Raw genomic sequence first — 12,256 nt, forward strand, 5'->3', positions numbered from 1 at the left:
GAAGCATTCTAAATGGGCTTGTTCTTGATGTTACTCGTGGTGCAAATTTGTGCAGAGCACATGCTCAATGCGACGTCGTACAGCATTCTGATTATAAAATGTGTTCAGGTATCTGCCAAGGTGGTCGTTACAAATGCCAATAACGAGAGTGCTGCCCTGCGCATTTGACATTACGGCGATTCTATGGCTGGAGTTACGTTCATCACGTTATCGCTTAGCTTACGTAGGCTAGTTGAGCGGTGAAAGGCCGCCAGACAGTGGAATCGTAAAATAGGCTATATGTAGCAGGCAGCACTAAAGCTGGGCTTACACTGTGCGACTTTTGCCCCGATTTTGCCCCGATTTGGCACTCGCACGACTTTTTGAGAGTCGGGCCGATTTCTTGCTCAATCGCAGGTCAATCGTGAGTCTTGCATCGTGCAGTGTACATGGGGTAATGACAAGCGATTTCGCCTCACGACCGTGCAATCGCAGGGTCGCAAGAAAATCAAAACGGTTTGAAATTCTGGTCGTGGCTCGTGCGTAAATCGCACAGTTAAAGCAGTGCTACGACACGATTTGACATTTCACATGCACAAATGAATAGGGCCGTGCGATTCGCTGTTGAGCGCGACCTCATATCTCCACCTCAGGTGCGCATGTTCCCTCTGCAGACCGGGGAAACATGCCTGTCGCGTCGTACGGTGGAAGCATTTGGCTCGCATCCGACTGTCGGCTCGTGTAGTGTGAGGACGTGAGTCATGAGTTGTGAACTTTTAAACAGTGAAATTCCATCGTGCAGTGTGAGCAGAAGCTTAAGACCCACGAGTGAAAATATCGCACAGTGTATTCCCGGCTTAAGTCAGCTTCTGATGTTGCCCTCAAATATCCCCATTACTTCCACAATTTCAGTCCAAAGGAGGAATTTGGAATCACACTTGATGGTTCAATGTCCAATTAGCTCACTGGAAGCACAGCGACTTTTCCCGTTAGGAATTCACCCATGGTGACAAGTCATCACAGGAACAAGTTTTCTGCTGCTCTGCCATAGCCTCGCTGCTGCACTAGCATGGGACCTTCTCCATGTCGTTTTGAATTAACTTTTTCAAATCAGTAGCCTTATTTGGCATTGCGCAACGACTGCGGTCAACGATAGTCAGCAATGCATTCTGGAGCGTGTGTGTGTGTGTGTGTGTGTTTGTGTGTGTGTGTGGTATCAAAGGTCCCTGTGAAAAATCCTACAATTCAACTGGGAGGACAAATGCATCAACATCAGCAACTTGAAGGCCAACCATTACACAAATAATCATGCAGCACCAACTCCGCTGGACAGGCCACATCATCCGCATGCCTGACATCCGTCTCCATGTGCTCCTAGCTAAAAGAAAGTCAGCGGGTCAAAGAAATCCGACAAAGACAACATCAAGACCAATGTGAAGACGTTCAACATAACGTCTGATGTTACGTGCACTCACACCAACGGCGCGGACGTCCACTTAATGTCCACTTCATGTGTCCGTTAGCATTCCGAAACGGTTAGAATACATGAAAACAGATCATGCCTTGCACACAGGAGCGCGGTGTAGGCGCGTTCAATGAGCGGCTCCTATTGAAAATGAATGGCTGCTTTATTGTTTTGTTAAGGTTGTGTTTACATGGTACTTGTGTACACGTGGTTACAAGGGTACCTGTGTATGAGTATGTGTACTTGATGGTACACCATAAGTGTATTTGTTTCATCATGTGTTTTTATTTTTGAATTTGGAAAATAAAAAATGTTGATTACAAAAAAGAAAATGAATGAATGCTGCCCGCGGATAGAACGTGGACGTTAACTGTGCAGTGTGAAAGGCAGCCCACAAACCTCTCAGACTCGCAATGCTCCCGGAGACGTTAAGTGAACACGAACATCTTGGTGTGTATGTACCGTTAGGATCTGGCTATGGACAGATACAGCTGGAGGAAAGCAGTGGTTGGCGGCACAGCACATATACATATGATGCAGAACTCCACTGTGCCACTCAAGCAAAGCAACAGTGTCGAAACAAACGAGGGTCCACTGAAGCTGGTTGTACTTAGGGCCCCAAATTTGCTTCTACTCTCCTGCGTAGTAGTGCAGTACTATGGTAGTCTTTTCGGTGCACTTTACGAGGCTACAAGGGTTCATAAAATTATAAATGGGTTAACCAGAGACTTTGGGTTTACGTCATGAATGCTTTCAGAGTGATGACGTCAAAGTGTTAGATTTGCCACCTGTTGCTCTCCCTCTCTCCTCTAGCTCTCTCTCTCTCCATTCTCTGTTCATACTTTCCATTTTAACTTACTCACTCCTCTCTTTCCCCTTCATTACCTCACGTCCCTCCCTCCCTCCCTCTCCTTTCCTCTCCTCCTCTCCCCTCCTCTCCTCTCCTCCTCTCCCTCTCCCCCACCCTCTCCTCCTCCTCTTCTGTTTTCCCCCTCCCTCCTCTTCTCCCCCTCCCTCTTACTCCAAGGTCCAGAGGAGCTCTACTGGGCTTGTGGCAGGCTGCTGAGATGCTGAGATTACATTCATGGTGAGAAGCCCTTTGGTGCGTGACACAGATAGCATTTACACGCATGCACATAGGCAGGCACACACACACACAGGCACACACACACACACACACACACACACACACACACACACACACACACACACACACACACACACACACACACACAATGAGCTAGCAAACAGGTGAGTTGATCACTTTCACCCCACATAGCCATGGGAGTACCAGCGGGCAGACAGAGAGAAGTAGAAAGATATATCAAGTAAAAACAATTTCATTGATAATACATGTACTGTATATCAAAATGATTTTACACAGCTTCTTTGCGGTATCACCACTTTATTTTCTAATGTGCTGACATTTTGCATTTGGCATCTCTCCTTCATGTCACTATCAACATTTTTCTTTCCGTTTTTTCCCCCCTGTGTCTGTCTCTCCTTTCCTCTGTCTCTCTCATTCTGTCATTTTAATCCATCTTTTGTGTGCAGTGAATACAAAGGTCAGGTGTGACGTGTGTCTGAAGGTCTTTAGGATTTCAGCACAGATGTTGGCTGAGCTGCCCTCAAGCAATTAACCTGCCAACCAGTGAAGCGTTTGATGCCGATGCTTAGGTTCAGATAACTCTGACCTTCTGTCACACAACAGTAAGCACCTACTAACATGCTGAAAAATCATCAGCATCGACAAGTGTAGTATATAAAATTATTCTCCCAATGGATATAAGTGTGAAAATGCCACAGTGTATGGACGCATTTCAACGCTTGATGTGAAACAGTTCAAGAATTTTGAAATGTGGGACTTTGCAAAGTTGTATTACACTACGTTACATTACATTCAGGGCTCTAAATTAACTTTTTTCATCACCAGCCAAAATGGCCAATAAATACTGGGCAAACACATACTGACTATTGGGACAAAGTGGCTAGTAAGATGCTCTTTTTTACCAGCATTTGACTAGTTGGCTGGTGTTAATTTAGAGCCCTGATTACATTACACTTAGTTGACACTTTTTATCCAAAACGACTTGCAGTTATTTACAGGATATTGGTTACAGTTCCTGAAGCAATGGGGTTAGGCACCTTGCTCAAGCGCACCTCAGCCTTGGAGTGCGGTATGGAGTGAAAGGGTGGGATTCGAACCTGCAACCCTCTGATCTAAAGCCCATCTCCTTAACCAATAGGCCACGGCTGCCCCACAATAGCCTACGCCTGGAGAGACTCAGTCACGGGGCTGAGGTAGAGCATGGCTGACGGGCCGTTCAATACTGAAAGCCGTCACCTTAATGTGCACCTACGGCCAATTGACTGCCACACAAACCACAGCACTGACGGCAGAGAATTGAGGAAAGGACAAGATGCAATTTCCTTTGTCCGCCAGATCAATATCACACACACACACATTCGGATACACGGACACACACATACACAGACACATGGATACATGGATAAACACAGACAAAAAAATAGATATACACACATGCATGCATTTACGCATATCCACAGAGAGAGAGATAGAGAGTTGTTACTGATCGAGCATGTAAACAGGTTCCTTAATACGTTTGCACCGTAAGTACATTAAGTACATTTCTACATGATCCCCATCAAAGGCTCAACACTAGATTAGATTTTAATCACACATGCGTTTCACACTGAGGATATGGTAAGAGAAATTCATGTCTAGCCTGCCACAGTGATCCTTTCATGTCTACACATTTCATTGCTATGGATTAGGTACAAATAAATGTGCAAAATGTGTTTTGTCTCATCAAATGTTTATGTTCATGAACCTGTTGCTGGTGAGAAGCACAGGCATCTATTAGATGAATGTAATGCGATGCTCATGTCACCGATAATAACACAAGACAAGAGAGTGCGAGGGGTTGCTATGACGACTATACTTCCCTGATTAAATGAAACTGAGATGAGAAAGAAATGGAGATGGGGGAGCGAGGGTGCTCTTTTACTTGGGTTCATAATTCAGGTAATTCAGGTTTGAATGTTGTGGAAATTCATATAACTTGCCATACTGAAGAAAATGTAAATAATTAATTGGGAGGGAGAGCAACAAGAAATGGTGGATTAGGTTGACATAAATGCTTCGGAACCAATTTCAGCTTCTCACCAGTTCTAGGTCAACCATCCGTAATACTTCCAATTTTGTTTCTCTCATACAGTGATTTTTTTTTTTCTCAGCCATCTACTTTGATCTTAAAGCCACAGAATAACTTTAACATTTCCTGACCTGAATACAACGTAATATTTTTTCAAACTTTGACTTATGAGATCAGAGATTCAGAATCAAATTGGTTTCATCAAGCTTATCAACATAAACAAGACATTTATCTTTAGCAGATGCTGACTTGCTTGTTCAACGCAAGAATAATTGTGTACAGTACAACAGAAGTGAAAGACAAGCTGTATGTGTATCTGCACTGTAATGTGTTTGGACATAGAAAGGATAATGCTGAAACCTGTAACATATCAGTCACAACCACCCATCCCCATTGCCATTGGTTGTCCGTGTGTAATGCAGTATGGGTTTAAGCACAGCTGATAAAATGAGGAATGTGGAACGAAGCAAAGACCATGATGTCATGCGTACGAAGCATCAGCGTCAGCAGAAGTTAATTTCCTGTCTGTGGCTTCCTGTTCACATGCTATATATTATGTTTGTTCTCTATTTCTTCACTTACCCTTAACAATAGGGTGCTCAGGTTAATGTTCAAAATAACCATGTGTGAACCAGTAATGACTTTCTTGAACGTATGCGATGATAATAAACAATAAATGTGAAAAAAAACAATAGGTTAAAATGAATGGATTAAACAGCTAATCATGCTGCGGGCAAGAGCCGTTGATTAACATTCAAAAAAGTCTGGAGTGTCTGATAAGTCATTGTATTTCGAGCATTTAAATACAACATAGTTAACCCTTAAGTGCTTCATAACCTGTGATTGGATACAGATTACGAAGACGGAAAAATGAACACATACAAAAAGTTAAAATGCAGATTGAGAGGTTGGTATAGACACTGTGTGCTGGCACTATACCACCTGCTGCTGTTCGAGTGGTCCACCATTAGCCCTGCATACAAGGACACATAAGTCCTCTGGTGTCATTTAACAGTCCATTACACATAGCCCCCCGACCGGCGTACACACACACACACACACACACAAACACATGCTGCTGGGTCAGGGTAAGTAGGAAAGTACAGAGAGATGAGGTGATACGATCTGATGAGATTTTTCCAGCCTGCAATCAATCTCTCTCTCTCTCTCTCTCTCTCTCTCTCTCTCTCTCTCTCTCTCTCTCTCTCTCTCTCTCTCTCTCTCTCTCTCTCTCTCTCTCTCTCTCTCTCTCTCGACTGTACAAGTGGGCACATTTTGTTTGTGTCCTATTAAATTCCGTGTAGGCCTGGTATGTAGCTTTTGTGAAAATGTTAGGATTTGTTGTTAATACATTATCAAATGTATGCAACGTATGTATTGTTGGTGCAAGCTGTACGCCAGGCGTACACCGCAGAGAAGGCTGGACACCACCTGACAATATCTGCTTCTGGCGTAAGGCTACAGCTACCTGCGAAGGTGGTTGAGGAAGGACCTCCTCTGCATGCATTGTGAATGTGTATTCCCTATGTTTGTCTAGTAATTGATACAATAAAGATGTTTGTGTCACAAGTCTTATTTTCTCTCGCTGACCCATGGGCACCGGAGGAGGTGCGACAGGCAGCAATGCCCAGCAGGTATTAACAGCTACCTGTACAATCCTGAATACTGTGCAAAGGGTATTTGCTCAACAGTCTGACATGCTAGGTTATGAATTCAGTGGCCTATGATTCTTTATATATATATATATATATATATATATATATATATATATATATATATATATATTATTTTTTTTTTTATAGGGCCTTTTTATGCCTCTATTGACAGGACAGTATGAAATGTTGACAGGAAATGAGTGGGAGTGAGAGACGGGGGAGGATTGGGAAATGACCCCGTCCGGACTCGAACTGGGGTCCCCATGGGGCGGGCATGAAAGCCCAAATGTGGGGGGCATAGCACGCTGCTCCACAGCGCCCCCCATGGCCTATGATTCTAAAAGTAGTTATTATTTTTATTTTAATCTACACTGCCCACTCTTATAAACACAAGACAAATTCTCTCCCGGGCAATAAAGGTTTCATTCATTCATTCATTCAAACATTGATGAGGTTCAGAATGGGCATCATTGTGTGGGCAAGATAGAGTTCTTTTCACACAAGCCGGTACATGTAAAGTTCTAAGCAAATTCCAAACAAGACATTTGGCCTTGTGAAATAAATCTGCTGTGGGAATCGGGAGTGAAATGGCATTGTACTTGGTTGGTTCTTGTTAGTTAGTTCTCTATGTGGATGGCTATTGAGTCATTTTAGATCATTTATTTGACCTTTTTCTTTCTTTTTTTTTAAATTTTAGCATGTCTTTGGGCGAGGCTGTGAGTAGACTATTAGAGGTGAGAGGAAATGAGCTGGAGAAAGAGTTAAGGTTGGGAACCATTGACAGTGTTGGGAACTGATCCAGGCATTATTCAAATCTGGGTATTGGGGTACACTGCAATACAAAGCAGTAGGCCTACCCCTAGAATCAGCTGTTCGGCATCAAAACCATGTCCACTCCCCTCTCACGAAATGGAGAGTAGATGGACTACAAAGCCAACAAGCTGAACAAGACCACGGAAGGATGCTATTTGTTCCACTCTGTTGACTGAGCGCAAACACACGCGTAAACACGCACACACACACCCACACACACATGCACACGCGTGCGCGCACACACACACACACACACACACACACTCTCTCTCTCTCTCTCTCTCTCTCTCTCTCTCTCTCTCTCTCTCTCTCTCTCTCTCTCACACACACACACTCTCTCTCTCTCACACACACACACACACACACACACAAAGCAACAGTCTGGCAAATAGACCTTTTGTCCAGCTCATAGATACTGTAAGCTGGTAAACCAGCCTGGCGAAAGGACACATGGCAGTGTTTCTGTTCAAAAGGAAGTAGCCTAACCATGAGGGGGCAATAATGGGCTATGAGACGGCATGAGGGCTATATCAACGGCATTGCACAATGTGGAGCCTAGAAGTGCTATTATTGATTTTCGTATTTTCTTCTTTTCGTTTGCTATGTCTGCCTCAAAAGAGGGCATGCTCCCTTCCACGCCTTACTTTCGTCTCTTCGCCTCCGCACAATGTTCCTTTACACGTGTTGCGTGTGTTCTCAGGGACAAAATGACAGTCCTAATGCAAACAGCTGTTGCTAGGTTGTCGTCGATTGCTCATGGGCCCTTTCGCGAACGTGTTTGCTCAGGGTCTCTGGCTGATACCGCAACGTCTGCTTCCAACACGTCTGGTTAGCGCCTTCATATCCTCTCGCCCTCTTTTTAGTTTTTCCTCTACTGTCTGCAACATTGCCTCATGACTGCTGACCCTGTGTAAACGTCATGCTTCACTTAAGTAACAGTGACCCAACGACTAGACATCGAATGCAAACAGTAGGCTCTTTATCTTAGGTTAGTGGTTCTAACAAGCAGATACTTCAGGCTATTGTTTTGCCTAGAAAACTCGACCGCATGAATGAAAACAGCAGAGGATTGAGAGGAATTAAATCCAACATTCTCTCTATGAAATCGTGACATACAACAGGTTGGCCAGTAGCCTAATTTCTTAGGCATATTTAAATTAATACAGATTTTGAAAAAAGACAGAGCAAAAGACTCCAACTGCAATTATTTAGGACTAATAATAGATTTAAACGTGCATTTGAGCATACAGTTAAAACAGTATTAATTCAACACTTAGAGAGTAGCCTACTCTGGACCAAAAATCTCTAGAATATGTTCAATTGACTCTCAAGGTACATCATGCCAACTGACTGTCCGAACCTGAATGACTGTTTGATGTTGGCAGTGCCTCTGATTGTTTACGAATATTGCTGTTTTACACGGATAATAATGATACGATTTTAAACCATTCAACACAACAGAAAAAAAAAATGTTTTGCCCATCGGAGTGTGGGGTGCGCCTGTTGAAGCAAATTTTATGAAATCATTGTAATTGAACATCTTAAATTTGAAACATTTAATGTCCAGCTTTTTGTGTGTTTTAATAGGCTTGATCTATGAGATATTGGGAGCCGCTCGAGCGAGGGAGCGCGCGCCTGCGTTGCTGTCCGTGGTGCTGAAACCGCAACTCATGACGTGGGTTCAGTCTGCGCGTCACCAAGAGGGGCGAGATGAGAGGAAACTCAAAGATGCCTTTTGCGCAGAGGACAAAATGGATGGGACCGTGTTGCTTGTCTGAGGTTTCTGTGGCGTATTATTAACGAACTACTGAGATACCACTGCCTATTGTACACATAAACACATGGAAACAGGTCAATTAAAATAGCAACCGCTTACCAAAAAGTAGATTCAGCAAATATCTGAGAGAAAATGCTAATTTACTTCACTTTTCAATAACTCCCTATACCGTGTGTTGTAAAAGGGCCATATCAGCCTAGCCTCTCCTAGAGAAGCTTATTGGTTCAACGTTGTTTATCTGCAGGCATCAATGCGGTGGCTGACGATAACGTGAGATCCAGACGCACATTACCATGTTTATCATACATGAATTCCAGTGCTCTGTTGTCTTCGTTTGAATAAGGAGAAGATGGTTATTTTTAGATGTACCCCTATTCCCCCTCCCACACACTCGTATCCTCTACTACCCGCCTTCCGCCCCCTCGGGACTCGTGCCAGCACCCTACCCCAGGTAGATGTGAAATTGACGTCAGACCACTTCGTAGTTTGACGTGTCGACGTCTCCACCCCGCCCCACGATTCCCTCCGTGCATCTCTGTATTGCAACAATACAAGCGAACGCAACGCAAGGATCGACTCCTCGGATATTATCCCACTACAGAGCATAATAATCAACGATACGGGGGAGAAAAAACGCCAGACCAGAAGATTGTAACGGATAGACTACTCTTGTTTAGTTAGTCTGTGAAATTGTGTTTTTAAAATCTCTTTTTGGTTGCCTTTGTCCAGAGGGACTCGTATAGAAATACATTTTCTCCATAGTAGTCAGGTATCTGAGATGGAAGTGAGATGTTTCGCCTTGACCATGTACAGTGTTCTTGCAGCTCTTTGTCTTGCCGTGTCCGGACTGAACAATTTAGCGGCAAACAGGCAGTACCTGAACGAGTGGGCAGTGGAGATCCCAGGGGGCATCGATGCTGCCCGCTTAATCGCCAGAGAGCTCGACTACGAACTAATCAGACAGGTAGGCACGACTGACTCTTAACGCTTGGCTGTGTGTTTCTTCACGACTAACAATAAGCTGGTGTTTGTGTCTCAACCACGTCGTGACTTTATTTCATTTGCTGAAAGATGCATGTTGGTGAAGAGATGAGCACAGGCCCAGTTCCCCCCACTGTTTACCACGAAGCTATAAACATTGTGTCTGTGGCATGTTGCAGCGTCAACGTAAGGAATGCTGTGTATAGCCTACAGCAAAATATTGGTTAGTAGTGATGTTGAATTAATGTGATGTGATTGTGAACATGGTGTCAGTTTGTAAATACATTCTTTGGCCAATAGCCTATTGCGAACTGAGCTTTCTCAGTATTATCAGATACAGTAAACATTCGCAGGGAATATGAATATGCCGCATTCTGGGAATATTGTTGGTAGTGACTCAGTCTCTATTAGGCCTACACATGATAAAAAAGATCATCTTCAGTTGCCTCGCATTACTGGAACACCTCCGTACCGTACAACCAGCACCAATTAAGTCATCCAAATGTTTTAGAGATTTTATGTTGCAAGTGTGTTCTAAAGTTTTAAAGTTATAGGCCTACTATAAAACGCAGTAGTAACTACATTCAGAAAATAATTAATGGATGAATAAGTTGTATTTTCTGTACAGCAAATTCTAAAACAATAAGGCATGCTTATTTTTCAACTTGTGTCATTGATACTCAAACTCTTTTTAAAGATTTTTTTTTGTTAGGGCCGGTCTGGAAATAACAAAAAATTGTAGGAACTCTTTAAAATGCAAAGGTATAAAAATGTAAAATACTTGCGGATTGTCCACACAATATTAACTTGGACGTCAACATTAGCAGCAGAAATGTGAGCTTTGTCATCTTTGTGAATGGAAACTTTAGTTTTAGTATTTCGTATTTTGTAAACGTAGCTGAAATTATATTAAAAATATATATAAATTACACTTGATGTATATGTGTTGTATAGTTTGGGCCAAAATACCAAATAGTGATAACTTCCTGTCACAGTAATTCACTGGTTTTGGTCTTTTCAGATACTGATTGCCTTTTGCTGATGTGGCCAGTAGATACACGATCTGATGAGACCTATGTCAACACGTTATATGCTGATAGACAAAATCAGTGGTGTTGGACCTTCTCTCTAAGTGTTGCATTAACACTGCAACATTGGCTGTGTGTAACATGAAGTAGAGTAAATGAGGACCATTACATTTGCATTGTGTTGTGCACAGATTGGGCAGCTGGAGGATCTCTACTTGTTCAAACACCGGCGGCATCCTAGCAGGACCAAAAGGAGCGCTGAACACATCACCAAGAGGCTAGCTGAGGATGACCGGGTGAGACACCTCCTCTGCTTCACCTTTTCACCTGGCTCTGTATCTGACTACTTCCTGCTGTGTGTGTGTGTGTGTGTGTGTGTGTGTGTGCGTGCGTGCGTGCGTGCGTGCGTGCGTGCGTGCGTGCGTGCGTGCGTGCGTGCGTGCGTGCGTGCGTGCGCGCGCGCGTGCGCGCGCGCGTGTGTGCGTGTATGTGAGTGCATGCGTGTGTGTGTGTGTGCGCGTGTGCACATGCGTGAGGGAGTGCGTGATTCAGACTAATGCCTACACTGAATGTATGTGCAAAAAAAGATATATGAATTTCTGTACATGTACGTTGAAAGACATCTTATTCTTTCTATTTGTGGGTGTGTGTGTGTGTGCGTGTGTGCGTGTGTGTGTGTGCGCGTGCCTATCAGGTGACCTGGGCAGAGCAGCAGTATGAGAAGAGGCGCGCCAAGCGGGCGCCGGTGGCTGGCCAGTGCCAGAGCTGCTCGGCTGACAAGCTCTTCAGCGACCCCATGTGGAACCAGCAGTGGTACCTGGTGAGTAGTCCGCTCCTCTTACCTGGCCCCCTCCTCTTTCGTCTCTTCCCCTCCAAGGAGGCAGCGTGGTTTTTACTGGGGTGTGTGTTGTTTGTGTACTTTTGTATTGTGTACTGAAGCTTGTTGCACTGGCAGTGCCTTCTGGCAGAACAGTTATACACCTTCTAAGGTGCAATATAGTATCAGAAAGGATCTTGGTTGTAGGGCCATTTATGTGGGAAAAACAGTTTTCTACATGTGGAACCAGTAGTGGTACCTGATGAGTGCTTAGCTTCCAACCTTCTATCATCTCTTCCAAGGAGGTTGTGCGTTTTTTTGTGTTTTGTGTTTTGTGTTGGAAACTGGAAACTGTGGCAGATTTTTTTGTTCTGAATTTTGCTGGTGTGTTGTTTAGGACTAGGGGTGTAACGGTACACAAAAATCACGGTTCGGTACGTACCTCGGTTTTAGGGTCACGGTTCGGTACATTTTCGGTACAGTATATGGGAACAAAATAGAAAACCATTTTCTTCCTCAGCACGTTGTAAATTTCACCAAAATATTGTCAAAATACAAACAAAAA

General features: G+C 43.8%; 1 protein-coding gene across 1 annotated transcript in view; it reads left to right on the top strand.

The window, feature by feature from the left end:
- Positions 1-9,643: 9,643 nt before the first annotated feature.
- Positions 9,644-12,256, top strand: part of pcsk1 (proprotein convertase subtilisin/kexin type 1) — a 26,972-nt gene continuing 24,359 nt past the window's right edge. The window contains exons 1-3 of the mRNA XM_063209763.1: positions 9,644-9,829; positions 11,066-11,170; positions 11,569-11,694. Of these exons, the coding sequence (XP_063065833.1) occupies positions 9,644-9,829; positions 11,066-11,170; positions 11,569-11,694 (417 nt within the window). The remainder of the gene's footprint in view (positions 9,830-11,065; positions 11,171-11,568; positions 11,695-12,256) is intronic.

This window comes from Engraulis encrasicolus, chromosome 11 (genome assembly GCF_034702125.1).
Source record: "Engraulis encrasicolus isolate BLACKSEA-1 chromosome 11, IST_EnEncr_1.0, whole genome shotgun sequence".
Classification (NCBI taxonomy): Eukaryota; Metazoa; Chordata; class Actinopteri; order Clupeiformes; family Engraulidae; genus Engraulis; species Engraulis encrasicolus.